We start from the raw sequence: 19,075 nt of genomic DNA on the forward strand, positions 1-19,075 counted from the left end.
TTGGAAAAAACCGTAGGTCAATCCGACTTAAAACGAATGAGTTATGAGTGTTTAAAAAACGTCACAGATTATAAAATCTTGCTAAAAAGCTGAATTTTTTCAACTTTGATAGCTCTACTTTAAAGGATTGTAGCTCAGTGAATATAATACCAAAATAAACAAAATTATAGTCTAAACTCATCTACAAACTGTAAACTAAATGTTGGAAAAAATCGGAGGTCAATCCGACTTAAAACGAATGAGTTATGGGTGTTTAAAAACCGTCACAGCTTACAAAATGTTGCTGAAAAGCTGAATTTTTTCAGCTTTGATAGCTCTACTTTGAAGGATTGTAACACGGTGAATATCATACCAAAATAAACAAAATTATAGTCTAAATTCATCTACAAACTGTAAACTAAATGTTGGAAAAAACCGCAGGTTAATCCGACTTAAAACGAATGAGTTATGTGCGTTTAAAAAACGTCACAAAAATCTTAATCATGTCCAACCGGTTCTAAACCCGGTAAAAACCGGACCGGACCGGGAAAAAAACCGGACCGGACCGGCAAGAAATCTTAGAACCGAGAACCGGCCCGGGTGTCCAAAAAAACGGTCCGGTCCGGTTCACCGGTCCGGTCCGGTCCACCGGTCCAAATGCTCACCCCTACTAATATGTATATGTATATCTGCGTCAGCGAGTAACTTGTGTATACATAGTTTAATAGTTATATACCTTTTTTTTTCGCAATAAATTACTCTAATGTCCAATCTCTCTCTTCCCATCTCTGATCTGTTGATTAAGAAAAAAAACCATTATCGTCATTTGTCGGTTTTCTCTGTCAGAATCTCCTTTATTTCTTAAATTTATGACCTTTCATTTTTCATTTGGGCTCTGTGAGGAACAAAATCCCTATCGATTTAGACTGTAAACTGTAAAGGGTGTGGGAGTGAAGGGGGGAAAATGAAGCAAAATTGGTGGAGGTCAGCTTACAAGCAGAATCACTTGGTGTTCAAGTTAGGGATTTCGATTTTGTTCGTGGGTTTTGGATTCAGACTTCTTTTCTCACAATCACCCAGTGTGATCCCCGATGTTTCTGATAATAATATTGATACCCCTGTTGCGGAGAAGAATGTGAAGCCGATTCCTTTAGATGTTTCTGAATCTCCCAAAATAGAACTGAATCATATTCATCCCAAAGGTATCCATGATTGTATTTTAGCTGGTTTTTTTTTTTTTTTTTTTTTTTTTGTTCTTGTACTGTCGGGCGAGATTTGAACTGTTTGCAGTTTTGATCTGCATTTACTTGTGTTCCTGAAATAGAAACGGACTAAAACTTGTGGGTTTTACTATTTACCCAATAATGCCATCGCCCAGAATAAATCTCGATGCATCTGTTCAACCATATTCGTACATTTACTTGGCAAAATTACTTTTTGGAACTGAATCCGTTTCTTGGAAATTGTTGTGAAGATGATGAATCAGACAAGTGTGATATTTTGGATGGTGAATGGGTACCATATTCGGGCGGAGCACCATACACCAATAACACCTGCAGATGGATCGAAAGTCATCAAAACTGTATGGGAAATGGTAGGCCGGACACAGGGTACATTAATTGGAGGTGGAGCCCTAAATCTTGCGAATTACCTCGTTTTGATGCGAAGAAATTTCTGGAAACGATGAGGGATAAATCGTGGGCTTTTGTTGGCGACTCAATAACTCGGAATCATCTTCAATCCTTCATCTGTCTTCTATCTGAGGTACGACTTTTTGTGGTACGTTTCTTGATGTTTAGCTTCCAATTCCAGAAATATTTATCTGTATCTTATCTCCTCTAGGTAGAAGATGCTGTTGAGCTTTTCCATGACAAAGATTACAAGAACAGAAAATGGCAATTTCCATCCTACAACCTTACAGTCTCAGTTATTTGGTCTCCTTTTTTAGCAAAAGCAGACATTTTTGAAGACATCGATGGTGTTTCATCTTCAGAAATACAACTCCATATTGACATTCTTGACAAAACTTGGACTGAACAATTTCATACATGGGATTACGTGTTGTTTTCATCTGGTAAATGGTTTATCAAAACAGCAATCTACTTTGAAGAAAACACTATTTTAGGTTGCCATGGTTGTGAAGGAAAGAACTTCACTGATCTTGGTTTCAATTTTGCTTATCGAAAAATCATAAAGAATTTATATGATTTCGTTATGAATTCAAACAAACAAAGTACAATTATTTTCAGAACATCAACCCCAGATCACTTTGAAAATGGGTCATGGTCAACCGGTGGGACCTGTGATAGAAGGGTGCCAGCTAAAGAAGGTGAATTTGAGTTGACCGATTTGAACATAAACCTACGAGAGATTGAATTGCCTGAATTTGAAAAAGCAGAAGCTCGAGCTTCTGAAAAAGGGAAGAAATTGAAACTTCTTGATGTGATGCCTCTTTCGTTGGTGAGACCAGATGGGCATCCAGGTCCATATAGACATTTTTACCCTTTTGCAAAAGATAAGAAAGCTAAAGTTCAGTATGACTGTTTGCATTGGTGTTTGCCTGGACCAATTGATCAGTGGAATGATTTGTTGATGAAGTTAGTGGTAGATGATTGATGTAATGGCTTGTGAATAGTGTTGAGAACTCCATTGGTATCCACTTTGAGGTTTTTTAACCTTTTATAACTTTATAAGTATATGTTGTTTCCACCAATTCTTAGGGTTTAGAGGTGTATTGTTATTCCTTGTTGTTTTTTAGTAGAGAAATCTTAAATGGTTGTAGATTGAACAGACTTATGCTTGTATAATATGGGCTTAATGGAGTATTTGTGATGTTTCTCATTCGTCTGTTTTATTTTCTTTGTCTTATGAATCCTGTTCTTAGGTTGAGTATGGTTTGGTTTTTGCCTAAAACCAAAATCGAATAGAAAGAATCAAGTTTCTAGCCGACAACAATTATCAAAGGACCCTTTGTTTGGGCTTGGGTTCAAACGTGCGTCGTAGATTCCCTTTCTAATTTTGCTTTTTCCATGTAACTTGGTTAAAATTTGACCAATTTAATCGATGAAGGTGTTAGTATATTGCTAATGTGGCATCTCATTTTACATCTTAATAAAAATCGTAAAATAATACGAAAAAAGATTCTTGGTAATTTAGTATCATATGCATTTTGGGTAATTGGAATTGTGAGAGTGTCAAATGAGATTCTAGACTATGACTGTATAAGAGTCATGTGGTGTAAAGTATACATTTATATAATGTTAGTTTGACCTGGATCAGATTAATGAATGACAATGGTTAAGGGCCCACTCTCCTTAGATCTAGGGACACCACCCTTATAGGGTTAGGCAGTAAAGGCCCTTGCAGTAGCACAAGATAAATGGAGTTTACACACTACAAGTGTAGTTGAAAAGATTGAATAGAAATAATGATACTCATATAAGTCATTAATTTGGTACATACTATTATACTACTAAGACTTGGGGGAGTGGTGCGTTAAGGGGTTAAGGGAGTGCAGTCACGCCGCCGTGGCAACGGAACACCGTCCCCTAAGTGCGGTCTAGGCCGCAGTGCGGTACAAATTTGTTGTACTCTCCACTCTCTCTCTCTCTCTCTCAACCAATCCCCCTTTTTTTTCTTTTTTTTTCTTTTCTCTCTCTTTACCTTTTTCCCACTCCCATCATACGGTTTCACAGTGTTCAAATGAGAAAAGTTATGAGTTGGCGTCTACATGGCATAGGAAGGAGTGCGGTTTTTGTGGCACCACTCCCTCCAGCCTAAGGTTAGTCGTTGATTGAGTCAACTATCCTAGCTAATGCCAAGGGGTCACAGGTTGTCGGGGTTCATCATATATTTTGATCGTTAATTGTTAGACTTAGATACCTATAACATGCTCTTGAAGTAATATTGTTGAAATAGATGTTGGAAAAGGGGGTTGGTGTTGAACTGGTGGGCCTTTGTAACATATTCACAAAATATGGGTATGGTTGAAGTGTTGTGTTTAATATGTACAAACTAATAGACAGTGTTGTAAGAATCCCGACAAGTCTTAGATTAGTCCCTAGTTGTTACCTGACGACTATGACGCTCCTAACGATTAATCTATGCCTAGAAAAAGAATGAATATGTAGAAGCCGATGAATTTTTAACAATTTTAACAAGTTTTATCTCAATAAAAACTATTTAAGGAATGATTAGTATTGTATTAATCATATTAACTTATTGTGTTATGATATTAGTGACATTTACCAACTTTTTTTATGATATTAGTTATATTTATTTATTTTTTTTAAATCTAATGAATATACAATAAGAGTCTCTGACTAGTTGCTGATTAATCCTCGACTACACCGACTAATCCCTAGGTGGTAGCCGACTGACTTAGTACCATTTAACGACTTTTACAACTTTCTCAATAGGTGAATTAATATTTGGTGTTTTTGTTTTTTTTTCTATGATTTGATTTTATTTGACTGATAAATAATTGATAATAAAGAAACAACGAATTTGTGGTTATAGTGTGGAAATGTGTATATAGTTTGTTAGTATATAACTATTTATAGGTAAAAATTGATTTTTTACAAAGCCTTCAACGGTCATGAGACCGTTTGGTCTTTCCCTCTCTCCTTTATGATGACCCATAGCAGACTCCACTTCACGCCAACACCACAAGACACAAGGGCGGTGTTCACACGTAGAAATGTCCCTCAAATCATCTTTACACATCTTACTTAGCCACCGTACTTTATGGTCTAACGGGTGGGGAGGAGAGAGAATGTAGGGTCCATTAGATTAAGCCATGAGCCTATTTTATATTCTTATTTATATAAGGTTAAATCGTCAATATGATCAGATAATATTAAAGCATTCTACACTACAAAATGATATCAGAGCTATAGGTTAAAACCCTACTGTTTGCCACAACATGTAGTCGTCACCAAACTAGAGCTCCTTCCTTGGCTTCTTGTACTGCTTCATCTACTTCTGCCTCTTCCTGTCTCCTCCTTGGATGGTCCCTACCTCCAAGCAGCCTTCTATCTCTTCCTCAACCCTCGACTGATCTCTTTTTATCCGAATCTCTTTTCCGAGTCAACCTCTTCCGATGTTGTTGTTGCCTCCCTCTGATGACACATTTTCCACCGGGAAAGCTCTGATTTGTAGTCTTCTCTCTCTCTCTCTCTCTCTCTCTAAATCAACATTGTAGTTGCCGATCTCTTTTCCGAGTCATCCGTGTCCGGTGCAGCTCGATGCCTCTTTCTTTCTTGCTGTTTTTTTTCGGACTGCTCTATCACCCAACACCATGATAGTCGTCTCTCTCTCTCTCTCTCTCTCTCTCCAACAATATGACCTCTAGCCGCCGCTTCTTCTCTCTTCTTCTCCGACGAATAGTCATTGTTAGCCGCCAATCGTTAAAGCTCTGCCACCATCGTTACTATTGTCTTCGTTTATTTTTTATGTTTTGTTGTTTTGTTGTTTTGTTTATTTTTTTAGTTTAATATTCTCTTCCTCGTCAAATTGCAAAGAGTTGTTAGTGATTAGCATTAAATTAATACCCTCATTATGATCATGCAAAACCAAGAGCCCATTTTAAGTTCATATTTATATAAATATGAGGTTAAATCCTCATTACTTATGATCATGCAACATCAAAGTGTTATATGTTATAAGAAAATAAGGAGATGGGGTAAATTGATATTTTATAGACATTTAACGATTCATTTTAGATCATGGTTATCAAAATCGCGATCATGATCGTACGATCCTAGGTATGAAAAACGATCCGGATCATAAAAAGATCGTATTTGTGGTAGGATTGCAGGTAGGATCGTAAGATCGTAGGATCCAATCCTACCTTCCCTTGATTTTTTTTTTACAAATGAATTTTTTTACCACTTTATGTCCTTTACCCTTTACCAATTTACCATTTATCATTTTTTATTATGGCTTATGACTAGTATTTGAAGTTTTTATAACTTTTAAACGAAAAATTGAATGTTTGAAATATTTTTCATGATTAAAAATTATAAACTAAAATTATATTTTATTTTGTGGGATTTTAGGATCCCGATCTTGAGAACCTTGTTTTAGATGATAACAATTTTAGAGACTGCACTCAACTTTTAGAAATTAGATTACCAGGCATATCAAAAATCGAAGAATTTGACTTAAATTTCACATGGTGCAAACCACATTGATCAAAATTGCAAATTACACTTAGTAATAATAAAAGTTGAAAATAAAAGAATTATTTCAATAGACTGTCTATAAAGTATATACATTACGTAACGTAGTATTTTGTCAACGCATGGAAAACAATATGGGTCACTCCTCTTAAATATATGAGCTTCCTTTGTGGGGAAATAGACTGTAAAGAAACTATGAGTGAAATTGTAATGAAGCAAAATTGGTGGAGGTCAGCTTATAATCACTGGGTTTTCAAGTTAGGGATTTTGATGTTGTTAGTGGGTTTTGGATTCAGATTTCATTTATCACAATCGTCCAGTGTGATTCCCAATGTTTCTGATAATAATCTTGGTACTCCTTTTATGACGAAGAATGAGAAGCCGATTCCTTCAGATTTTGCCGAATCTCCCGAGGAATTAAACCAAATTCGTCGTAATGGTATCCATTTCGTACTTGTATATTGTCGTTCATTTTCTACATAATAGATTTTAGTTTTCTGCAGCTTCTATCTACAATTACTTGTGGCCACGGGATAAGATTTGTGGATATTAATGTAATAAAAACAAGACTTGTATTTTTAGTATTTACACAATAATATCATAGCCAGAATAAATGTGGATGCACATATCTGTTCATGTTCAGCCATATTCATACATTAAACGTGTTTTTTGAAAAAAAAAATACAAACTTTCTGGAACTGAATGCGTTTCCTGGAAATTGTTGCGACGATGATGATGAATCAGAAAAGTGTGATATTTTCGATGGCGAATGGATACCAAATTCCGGCGGAGCAGCGTACACCAATAACACCTGTAGATGGATTGAAAGTGATCAAAATTGTATCGGAAATGGTAGGCCGGACACCGGGTATCTTCACTGGAGGTGGAGTCCCAAAGCTTGTGAATTGCCTCCTTTTGATGCCAAGAAATTTCTTGAAATGATGAGAGGTAAAACGTGGGGTTTTGTTGGCGACTCCATAACTCGGAATCATTTTCAATCCTTCATTTGTCTTCTGTCTCAGGTAAAGCTTTCTTGATATTTAATTTTGAAATCAAGAACTAGTTTATTATATATTTTCATATGAACAGTTATGATCTCTGGTGTTTTTGTATCTTGTCTCCTTTATTTAGGCAGAAGATCCTGTTGACTTTTTCCACGACAAGGATTACAAGATCCAAAAATGGCATTTTCCATCGTACAACCTTACAGTATCCGTTATTTGGTCTCCTTTTCTTGTAAAAGCCGAGACTTTTGAAGATATAAATCATATTCCGTCATCTGAGATACAAATCCACGTTGACATTCTTGACAAAACCTGGAGCCAACAATTTGACACATGGGATTACGTCTTGTTCTCTTCTGGTAAATGGTTTGTAAGAACAGCGATCTACTATGAAAACAATACCATTCTCGGCTGCCATGGCTGTGAGGGAAAGAACTACACTGATATTGGTTTCAACATTGCTTACCAGAAAGTCATAAAGAATCTTTTTGATTTCATTATGAATTCAAACAAACAGAGTACGATTATTTTCAGAACATCAACCCCGGATCATTTTGAAAATGGGTTATGGTCAAGTGGCGGGACTTGTGATAGAAGGGTGCCAGCTAAAAAAGGCGAGTTTGAGTTGGGAATATTTAATAGAATCCTACGCGAGGTTGAATTGCCAGAATTTGCAAAAGCCAAAGCTTCTGAAAAAGGGAAGAAATTGAAACTTCTTGATGTGATGCCTCTTTCGTTGGTGAGACCAGATGGTCATCCAGGTCCATATAGATATTTTTACCCTTTTGCGAAAGATAAGAAAGCTAAAGTTCAGTATGATTGTTTGCATTGGTGTTTGCCTGGTCCAATTGATCAGTGGAATGATTTGTTGATGAAGGTAGTGGTAGATGATTGATGTAATGGCTTGTGAATAGTGTTTAGAACTCCATTGGTATCCGCTTTGATGTTTTTAACCTCTTATAACTTTATAAAAATATGTTGTTCCACCGATTCGTAGGGTTTAGAGGTGTTGTATTATTCCTTGTTTTTTAGTGGAGAAATCTTAAATGGTCTTAGATTGAACAGACTTATGCTTGTATAATATGGGCTGAAGGGGGGGGGGGGGGGGGGGGGGGGGGGTATTTGTGATGTTTCTCATTTGTTTATTTCATTTTCTTCGATTTATGAATCCCAGTCTTGGGTTGAGGTTTGGTTTTTGCCTAAAACCAAAATCAAATATAAAGAGTCCAGTATCTAACCTATAAAAATTGAGTTCGTTCGTGTTTGGGTTCAAACGAGTCTTTGTGTTTTTGTTTTTTAAAGGGAATGAATCTTCCTTTCATTTCACTTTAATTCTTTTCGATTTGAGAGGACATTATGTAAGAAATATTAGCATGAATCTTTTTTGTTTGTGGTTTTTTCTTTTTCCTTTTTCTTCTTAATTTTTCCAATAAATAAACTTAAACGTAATGATCTTTTCTCAATCTTCCCACTTTTTTTCTTTCCTGTCGTAATAGTCATTAGACTCTCCAGGATAGAGTTTGAGTTATATTATAAAGAGTAAATTACACGAATGATCCCTATGGTTTGGGGTACGGGTGAGCGCGGTGCGGTTTGGTGCGGTTATTAGTCAAAAACTTCACCACTAACCGCAAATGCGGTTATATTTGCGGTACGGTTAGACGGTTATTTTTGCTGTGCCGTTTTGTTTTTTCTGTGTTGCGGTTATTAACCGCATTGATTTGATGCGGTTATTTTGTGTGGTTTTTAATGCGGTTATTTTGTGTGGTTTTTAACTACAGTTTAGAGCTCAAATAGTTTTAAAAGTTCAAACATATTACTTGTAATAAAAAAACATAAGGTATAAGATAATTAACTATTTAACTTAAACCACAAACAACTAATATCTTAAAAACGTCAAATCAATAGTAATTAACAATAAATATCTTAAAATTCTCTAATTTCATCATTTTTTAAAGTTAAACATAAGAAAAAACTAACACTTTTATCTTCTAGTATTTTATCCGTCTTTCATTCATGAAACTTGTCTTATTTTTAATACTTAATAAACTAATAATTGATAAAAAAAATTGTATATAATATATGAGGTGCGGTGCGGTTTTTGGAAACTAATAACCGCACTGCACCACAAATTTGCGGTTTTTGAAAAACAGAAAACCTCACAATCGGTTTTTATTGCGGTTGCGATTTTTCGGTTGCGGTTTATTCGGTTTTTGCGGTTAGTTTTAGTTGCTATGCGGTTTTTGCTCACCCCTAATTTGGGGTAATTTGCGTGCTTGGTTCCTAATTTATTTTTTTAACTCGGAAGGTCCTTAATATTTGTTTCTTTACGCGTTTGGTCTTTACTGTTTGTTTTAGTTATGCGTTTGGTCCTGTCTTACTTAAAAAAAACTATTATTTAAATATAGAAAAATGTTGGGGTAGGTAAGGTAAGATGAGGGGTGGGGTTAGGGGTGTGTTTATTTAAATAAATTAAAAAATCAATAGCAAAATAGTCTTTTTAGGTAAGACAGAGACCAAGCGAGTAACAAAAACAACCAATATGGACCTTCCGAGTTAAAAAAATAAGTTAGTGACCAAATGTGCAAATTACCCTAAACCATGGGGACCATTCGTGTAACTTACTCTATATAAGTCTTTATCCACAATATTCAAGTAAGAAAACTCATAGAGAGTAAGTTACACGAATGGTCCCCATGGTTTTGCACGTTTGGTCCCTAACTTATTAAAGTAATTAACTTTTCGGTTTGTTCGCATCTAGGTAACTATTTTTTTGTACATATCTACGTAACGAACTTTTTGGAAGTGTTTACATATGACCGACTGTAGTATATTACATCAGGTCATAATGATAATATGCGAACACTTCCAAAAAGTTCGTTACCTAGATATATAAAAAAATAGTTAACGAGATTTGAACAAACAGAAAAGTTAAGAGTAAATTACATGAATGGTCCATGTGGTTTGGGCAATTTGCGCGTTTGGTTCTTAACTTATTTTTTTAATTCAGATAGTCCCTAATGTTTATTTTTCTTGCGTACTTGGTCTATGTCTTACCTAAAAAGACTATTGTGCCCTTATTAATTTATTTTTAAATTAATTTTCTTATTTATGTATTTATTTTTTATATATTAAAAAAATTAATAGACCCCACATATCCGTATCTCCTCATCCTAAACCTAAAACTACATTTGAAAATTTTAATTTGGGTCCCACCAGTCACCACCCCATCTCTCATCCCCCTTAACTTCTATTTCCTTTTGTCTTTAGGACATCGACGTCTTTATCATCCCTTCATTTTTTTGTTCTTCAACTCCGACAAACCAACACCACAACCTATTGTATATTCCTCGAATTTTCCATCGCTACAACCCAATGCATCACAATCCTTGCAACAAAAGAAAATTGATACCAGAAAGAAAAAAAATATTAGAAAACCACATCAATTGAAAACCGTAACTTGAAATGCAAATCAAAACCTGAAACTCAATTAACAACAGTGTAAACTTTAACTCATCAAATGATGTATTTTTTTTATATATTATTGGTCTCCATTTATGATCCTTTTAGTCTCTAGTAAATTTAAATTTTTATATTTAATATCTTAAACAATAAAATTCTATAAAACGACGATGTTTTTTTTCCATGCCAAATCTACAATTTTTATTTTTTATTTTATTTATTTATTTATTTTTACCAGAGTAGTGTATTTAAAAAAAAAGTATTTACCAAATGATGTGGTTTTAAAAATATTTACCATTTAGGTAACTATTTTTTTATACACATCCATGTAACGAATTTTTTTGGAAGTGTTTACAAAAAAATAGTTATGCAGATATAAACAAACCTAAAAGTTAATTACCTTAATAAATCAATTTCCCTTGAGTTGAAGGGTCGACTGAGTCATTTTAAAGTTAGAGTTAAAATCACCAATTAAAAACACTATTTTTTATGTGATTAGGTTATTTTTGGTCACTTAACTTTTGTTTTGTGCTCATTTGGTCACTTAATTCTTTTTAAGTTTTAAAAGGTTATCGAACTTGAAAATTTGTGTTAAAATGGTCATGAAACATTTTTTGGTCACTTAACTATTGAGTTTGTGCTCATTTGGTCGTTTTTAAAAGTTTTTTATATAGTAAATGTCATTATAGCACAATCTATTATCATCATTATCCAATTTGATCACTAAAGTATTTTTTTACGCAATAGGTCATTAAACTTACAATTTACTTGTCTATTAAGTCATTTTCGTTAGTATTTAATGGATCCCCCCATTAACTAGTTATTCTAAATTACATGAATGATCCCTATGGTTTTAATATCTTTCATGGCTGGTTCTCACGAACACCGTTCATCATCGGCACCACCACCGTTCACTTCTAGCAGCCACCACCTCCACCATATATGAAAATCGATATAATTCTGTTTCATCTTAAACCACTTTTCGAAACATCATTGATCTGTTTATAACATAAATACCCATAAAAGCATAACATCATAGTACAATAGATTATTTTTAATCCATGTGATTTTTAATCCGGTTTGAATGATTGCTTTTTAAATGTCCTTATTTTTCAATTGTAATATCGATCAATTTCCAAAATGAGATGTTAAGGAATGTAAATAATTTGACGTTAGATGTGATAAGTGCCATTTTAGCAACTATATTTATGGATCAAATTACATACGGGGTATTTTAAGCCTCTTTTTCAGAATATACTCATATTTAAATTAGCATATACTACTTCCCTTTCTTTTCTTATACTTCCTTAATAAAATGTTCATGTCTTTACAATTAACCTTTTAATTCCCTTTAATTTTCTATCATAAATTTCATATATTCTTACAAAATATTTGTATGTTATATTTCTACATTTTTGCTCTAATAATAATGGTGTTTCGAGTTCTAGCATTATTATCACAAAATTTGATTTAGGCCTAATATCTCACCACGATGTGATAGAGTGTACACAACGATGAGGTGTATGGTTAATGAAAGACGCGGATCCATTGGGCGCCATGAGATGGCAAGGAGGGTGCCACGATATGGGGAGTGTTTCAACCCAATCCTATGAAATTTTGGGTTTCTTCCATATGTAAAGTCCTAAACTAAAGGTTTAAGGCACCCTCTTAAGCCTCCAACCCTTTCATATGAAACCCTAGCCTCCATGCATGATTAAGGGCTTGATTTCTTAAGTTAGAGTTTATTATTTGGATTTTGGTGAAACTTGGGGAAATGAGAGGTTAATCTTGGTGCAAGGGAACAATAATCAAGGTTGGATATGACATTCTCTTCAGATTTCTGACTTGTTGGAGGTATAAAGTTTTAAAACCGACACTTATTCTTCTAGATTTAAGTTTGAGGTCATATTTGGGTTATTTTGGTCCCTTCCATGGATGCTCTTGGAGTTTGAGGAACTCCAAAGCTTAGTATGGCTCCCCTATGGTCAATATGTTCTATAGAATGGAAAAAAGAAGCCATGTTGGAGTCACCTTGTGTCTATGCACAAGTTTTGGCTCCATTAAGGACTTAATGGACTTATTATTGTAGATCTAACCTTAGAATTGAGTCCTAATGTATAAAGTTGGAAACTTTATTCATTAAGTCATTGAAAAGAAGTAGATATGAAGTTTTAGGTTTAACTCTATAAGGATTAAGCACTTAATGAAGATTTTGGCAATCTGAAAGAAGCGACGACATGGCCAAGGGCTTGCCACGAGGCGGAAGTGTTCAGATGCTTGACTGTTTTGTCCTTAGTTGGCCACGACATGGCCAAGATCTTGCCACGTTGTGAGGGTTGTAGACATGTTGACCGTTGACTTTTGACAAGTTTGACCTTGGGTTTAACCTATAGTTTTTGGGTTGCTGATCAAGATGTGTACTTTGACTAGGTGACCATCGGTTTGCAAGATTATCCAGTACGAGGATTTGAGAGTGTTGCAGTGTTATCCAATTATGCATTTCAAGTGAGTTTCTTCACTATACTATACGCTACAGTGTATATAATTGTATGTCAGGATATAGGAGTAGTGGTATGCTGGTTAGAGTACCAGTAGGTGTGTAATTGCCTAGTAGAGTGTCCTAGGGTTGTATGAAGTCGCGTAGGATAGCCAAAGAACTCTTGATCTATGAGTTCTTGTATGTTCCTTGTTTGGTTGTAGTTATAGAGTGAGATCACCTTGTGTGAATTTGTAACATCCATTTCCAGGTAATGCTTTTTCTCGAGTTAATTATTTTAGTTATTAAGTGAGAAGCTATTAGGGTGGGCCATGATGAGGTGGCTAAGGCCCCACATCGTGGAAATTGTCCAATATAGATCATGAAGTTGTGTAGTGCCATGGCGTTGCATCCTATTTGTCATGACGTGGCGGCCATTTTTGTGTAAACCCTAGATCTCCTGGTTTGTATCCTATTTAAGGGCACTAACTCCTAGGACTTTCTTATTTGCCAACCTCCATCCTCTAAAATCGATCCCCACCCCAAAACATATCCTTTTGTGTGTATTCTAAGTGTTTGAAGCCATTTTTGTGAAGCTTTAAGGAAGGATAAGCTCATCTTGTGGTTTGTTAGCTTGGTTCCAAATTCCAACTTAAATCATATATATTTATCTCATTTCAGACCTTGTGGAGGTATAAAGTCTCAATATTGCTCTTTTTTCTCTAGATCTTGCTTTAGGTATTTATGAACTTTTTAGTCCCAATCATCTTGTCCTTGAAGTTTAAGTGTACTCCAAAGCCTTTGGATGCATATTTTTGCTTATATACCATGGTGTTAGTTTGAGAGTGGTCTTGCATGAATCATTTTGGTACCCAAGCCTTTAGTGTAATCATTAAGAATTTTGGAGTAAAGATCTTGACTTGGTGAGGTGTTTTAATGGATAAAGTTGGAAACTTTATCCATCAATACCTCTTAGAGATTTAGATCTGATTTGTGGAGCTCTTGGGTTAGGACATAGGAGTTTAATCCATTAAGTTGTCCTTGTACAATTTCCATGCCATGACAGCTTGCTTGCCATGACATGGAGATTGGTCTGGTCACGACTATTTTGTCTGGATTCTTCCATAGTGTGGTCACATGTCTATCATGGCGTGGAAAGTGAAGTTTGAAAGAGTTCAAGTTGAATGACCACGACGTAGAAGACAGCTGGAGTTGAATTTGATCATTGACCTTGACCATTGACTTTTGACTTGGGTTGAAGTTTAGTCGAATGAATAGTTTTAGAAAGTAGACTAAGAGTTTACTTTGTATGATTCATTAAGAGGTGTATAGCATCCGTATTTCGACTATGTGAGCCTGTTAGCTGTTGGCTGCGTTGTGAGATGAGTCTTTTCACTATAATGTGTAGGGTGCTAGTTATCTTTGTGACTCTTGCATGGAAGATCAGGATTTGGCCACTGGAATTTGTATGGAATACCACGGTTTGGCCCCTGGCATTTGCATGGAAGACTAGGGTTTGGCCCTTAACAATTGTATGAAAGACCAAGATCTACCCCTGACACTTGTACAAGTAAAGACCATAATTTGGCCCATGGCAGGAAGTAAGACTATGATTTGGCCCATAACATCCGTTAGAGCTTGAGATAGACCTATTATGTTATATATCATATGAGGTATTTTGGGGAACTCACTAAACTTTGTGCTTACAATTTTATGTTTAAAATGTTTCGGGTACTTTTGGTTCGAAAGGGAAAGGTCCGACTTAATCGGACAACATCCACCGGAGATTTATTCCACACTAGTTATTTAATACACTCTGATGTTTGAGAATTTTTACATACATTGATTGGTTTTGAAAAAAATGTGTGTATGGTTTTGGTGGTTAAAAATCAAAATTTTTACTTAGTATTTTTGGGTTGTTACTGAATTCAAACAAACAGAGTACATTTATTTTTAGAACATCAATCCATATCACTTTGAAAATGGATTATGGTCAAGTAACAGGACTTGTGATAGAAGGGTACCAGCTAAAGAAAGTGAGTTTGAGTGTGGAATATAGAATAGAATTCTCTGAGAGGTTGAGTTATTGTTGTAACAATCCAAAAATGTTGGAAAAAGTTTCATTTTTAAAGTAAATAAAACAATCCATAAACTTCACAAGTAAAATAATCCAAAACATAAGTATATTATTTTCATAAATATAAAAGTGATCCTAAAATCCCATAGTACGGAAAAATCATCGGTGGATACAACACAATTAAGTTGGCTTATTGCCCCTGCTACTAGATGTAACACCTGTTCCAGGTATTAATTAATTTATCTAAGTTTTAGGGTTTTATGCATGGACTCGGCGAGTTGGGGTGCTCCAACTCGTTGAGTAGAGACTATTATGAGGATGCGGGACTTGGATACTACTCGACGAGTCGGAAGGCCCTGACTCAACGGGTAGGTGCTGTAGAGGAAACCCTAATTTTCAGGGGTTTGCACTGATACGTGCATATTTATACACATATTTATACAACATATCCTGATATTGTAATTACTTTTATGCCCTTAATAGAACAAAAGATACTTAATTTGCTATGAATCATGTTGCAGGTATTAAAAAGACTTGTTTAAGCAAAAAGGAAGTTGGAAGCTGGATTAAAGAAGCTTAGAGTTGAAAGTTTGGACTAGAGCTCTAAAATGAAGGAAAATATGCCCAACACGTCGTGGTAATATCTGCCACGACATGGTGTCTTGAAGATTCCCGATCAGATTCGATGACGTGTAGAATACGGGATAAACACAATCACCACGACGTGGTGCCCTGCTTTTCGGGGGAAGTATAAATATCTCACATAAACCTTCGAATGGGGACTTTTGGCTCTGGAGAATTCGAAGTTTTTTAAGGCAAAGGCACTGGAATTAAGCATTGGAAGCGAGAAACTCAATTACAATCATTAGGCGAAGGAGATCTAAGGCAACTAAACTCTACTTTTCGATTTTTCATTAGGAATAACGATGCCTTTACTTTTGAATCTCGATTTTATGATTTTGTTTGTTGAAATCATGAGCTAAACACTCATGAATTTTGTTTGGCTAGGATGAGTTGATTAAATATGATTGATTTCATAGTTAGGATTTAGTGATTTGGTTATTTGTTGACTTTTGCTTATTAAAGAACCTCAAGTATTTTTGATAACTGCTTTTAATCTGCTTATTGTTGAATTTGATTAGGATAGAATGACTATTTTACTTAATTGAATTTGAATCTTATGATCTCGTGACTTGCAAAATCGTAGGACTAGAGTTTTGATTAAAACCTAAGGGTAAGTAGAAAAGTGGGTAAAAAAGTATAGGACCAATATATGATGAAAAATCATATATAGAATTGAATCAATAAAATCAATTGGTCAATTAATTATAAGTCTAAGCAACTCGAACTGAACACTAGTGAACTTGTAAGTTTGTCCGCTTGATCACCGAATAAATAAGCTAGTTTGCTAAAGGATTAAATTGGTGAATACCAATTTGGTCATCTTAGGAATCGGTATCCAAAGAAACTAAATCCATTGCACTTCTATGAAACAACCATAATAACAACAAACCCGAAGCTAAACGAAAGTCTCTTTCTCACCTTGATTAATTCATACTTGTTTGCTTGCTTAGCTTAGTGTTAGTTTAATTAAGTGAATTTTGAGTAATTTGGTAATTTAAGTATCTAGTCTTGCAAAACTAGGAAAACAAAACCTTTCTAATTTAATTAGTAATTAGCTAATAGTAGAATAAAGTTAATTGAAACACTGTTCCTTGATATCGACACTCGTTCTTACCATAGCTATACTATTGCACGATTAGGTACAATGTCTAGTGTGTTTAATAGTCTTGTTAAGTAAATTATTTTTATAAAATTAACTTGAATAAAATACAAGCATATTAAATTACACATCATGCACCCTATTTAAAGGACTTATGGATCATTTGTAGCCTCCCTCATCGTCCTTGCAATCCAGAAAGAAACCCTAGCCGCATAATTGAGCTTCCTTGAGTGTGTGTGAGCCTTAGAGAGTGAAACTTGTGCCCTTGTGAAGGATTTTAGAGTTTGAAGAGGAAGGAGCAAGGAGAGGAACAGTAGATCCGACATCTACTCTGTATTGGCCATAATTTTGAGGTATAAAGTTGTTACCTTGATCTCTAGTTGCTTAGATCCCTTTTCTTGGAAGAAAATGGCCATTTTTGGTGCAAAATGGTGTCAACTTGGTTCTGGACTTATCACAAGGATATAGTTCCAGATCTGGACCTCTCTAGGTCCCCAACGACATAAATTTTCTCACTTTATCTAGATTAGCCCCTTTCCATGCACTAAAACCTTGTAGGAAGCTTAGTTTTGATGTTATAACCTTGGAGGGCCTTGCATGCACGTAAAGTTTGCAACTTTACATGGTAACTGCACTAGGGGAGGTTGGATCTGAAGTTTGGGACCTTGGATCCTACTGGAAAGTACTGAACACAAAAAGGACTGAAGGAACTTGTCGAGTCCCTTAGTAGACTCGACGAGTCTGGTAGGGTTTACCCATTTTTTAGATTTGGGGTGATTTCGGTGAGGGATTAGAGTTTTTGGTTTGCATGGGTTTTCGGTCTTCTGGACATTGAGGAACTCGACGAGTTAGATAGGTGACTCGGTGAGTTGATGAGTTACTCGGGTAACTCGACGAGTTGCTGGATGCACTCAACGAGTTGAAGTTAACATGGACTGTTGACCTTGACTTTGACCAGGGTTGAACAGGGTTGACTTTGAGGGTATTTATGGTATTTCGGGATCGTGATAAATTAAATACATGATGATTATAGGCAGTTGAGTTGGAGCAGCAGGTGGGGTATATTAGATCTTAGCTTGTCAGTTCAGCATCCGAGAGGTGAGTCTTCTCACCATACCAATGGGTCTAAGGCACCAAGTCCAACCCATTTTATGATATGTGATACACTAGTTGTAGTAGAGATATGTTGTGTGATAGTTAGCTATATGCTAAGCGGTATGCTAGTGATCATATGATATTTGCATGGAAGATCCCGGGGGGAGCCCATGACGCATTGGAGTAAGACCCTGTAGGGAGTCCACAACATCCTTATATGCTTATGTATGAGTTATGTAGTATGGTAGATACTTTTGTGCTATATAATATGCTAGTTGATTATTATGTTATTGTATGGAAGACCCCGGGGGGAGCCCGTGGCAATTGGATATAAGACCATGTGGGGGAGCCCGTTGCATTCCTAGGTAAAAACCATGAGGGGAGCCCATGACATGTAGGTAAAGGCCCTGAGAAGAGCCCACAACATCCTTATATGATAGTATGCATGGCTTATGTTATTTATGTAGCTGTTATAGCTAATATGATATGTGTTATGTGGATTGTGCGTGGGGTATGCTCTGGGGGACTCACTAAGCATTAGCTTACAGTTTGTGGACTTGTTTCTGGTACATCCGAGCCTAAGGGCAAGGGCAATGCTTGATGGCACGGCGTGCACTCTCTCTCAGGCATTTTTATTGGACACTCTGATGTTTGGAAATAATATTGTTATGGATATGAATTTGAAAACAATTGTATTGATATTTCATGGATTATGGATAAGTGTTTTGGGCTATTTAAAAATGAAAATTTTATTTTGAAAAATTGGGTTGTTACAAGTTGGTATTGGAGCCTTCGTTTGAGGGATTCAGGCACACCCTCGGGTGTGTCGGGACTCAAACTAAGGAAATGGTAAAACTGTTTTCAAAAATAAAAATGAAAGTTAAAACTTTTAAAGAATGGAAAAGAGGAGAGTGCAACATGTTTGATTGGCCGAGCCAAGTAAGTAGTTCCCAAATATGTTAGCCATGTTATATTGATGCTTGAGCTATGATAATTGTATGGATCTTGCTATGTGTATGCTTTTAAAATTGTATACGGTTAGGAGCTTATAGCCTTAGAATGATTGATTTGGCCTTA

At 35.6% G+C, this 19,075-nt stretch overlaps 2 protein-coding genes across 2 annotated transcripts; both read left to right on the top strand.

Moving 5' to 3' along the window:
* Positions 1-691: 691 nt before the first annotated feature.
* LOC145091531 (protein trichome birefringence-like 23) lies at positions 692-2,820 on the top strand. The gene is made up of 3 exons (XM_079029269.1): positions 692-1,181; positions 1,454-1,743; positions 1,822-2,820. The coding sequence occupies exons 1-3, from the start codon at positions 944-946 to the stop codon at positions 2,593-2,595; spliced, it is 1,302 nt and encodes a 433-aa protein (XP_078885395.1). The 5' UTR covers positions 692-943; the 3' UTR covers positions 2,596-2,820.
* A 3,449-nt stretch (positions 2,821-6,269) lies between these two features.
* LOC145091533 (protein trichome birefringence-like 23) lies at positions 6,270-8,227 on the top strand. Its single transcript, XM_079029270.1, has 3 exons — positions 6,270-6,600; positions 6,906-7,183; positions 7,293-8,227. Exons 1-3 carry the CDS (start codon positions 6,318-6,320, stop codon positions 8,058-8,060), a joined length of 1,329 nt encoding a protein of 442 aa, XP_078885396.1. The 5' UTR covers positions 6,270-6,317; the 3' UTR covers positions 8,061-8,227.
* The last annotated feature ends 10,848 nt before the right edge of the window (positions 8,228-19,075 follow it).

This window comes from Lactuca serriola, chromosome 3 (genome assembly GCF_051521515.1).
Source record: "Lactuca serriola cultivar US96UC23 chromosome 3, Lser_US96UC23_V15, whole genome shotgun sequence".
Taxonomy (NCBI): Eukaryota; Viridiplantae; Streptophyta; class Magnoliopsida; order Asterales; family Asteraceae; genus Lactuca; species Lactuca serriola.

Coding starts and splice junctions, on each gene's coding strand:
- LOC145091533 (XM_079029270.1), top strand. CDS start 6,318: ATGAGCTTCCTTTGTGGGGAAATAGACTGTAAAGAAACTATGAGTGAA. Junction 6,601..6,905: donor AAACCAAATTCGTCGTAATG/GTATCCATTTCG, acceptor ATGATGAATCAG/AAAAGTGTGATATTTTCGAT. Junction 7,184..7,292: donor TCATTTGTCTTCTGTCTCAG/GTAAAGCTTTCT, acceptor TCCTTTATTTAG/GCAGAAGATCCTGTTGACTT.
- LOC145091531 (XM_079029269.1), top strand. CDS start 944: ATGAAGCAAAATTGGTGGAGGTCAGCTTACAAGCAGAATCACTTGGTG. Junction 1,182..1,453: donor GAATCATATTCATCCCAAAG/GTATCCATGATT, acceptor ATTGTTGTGAAG/ATGATGAATCAGACAAGTGT. Junction 1,744..1,821: donor TCATCTGTCTTCTATCTGAG/GTACGACTTTTT, acceptor TATCTCCTCTAG/GTAGAAGATGCTGTTGAGCT.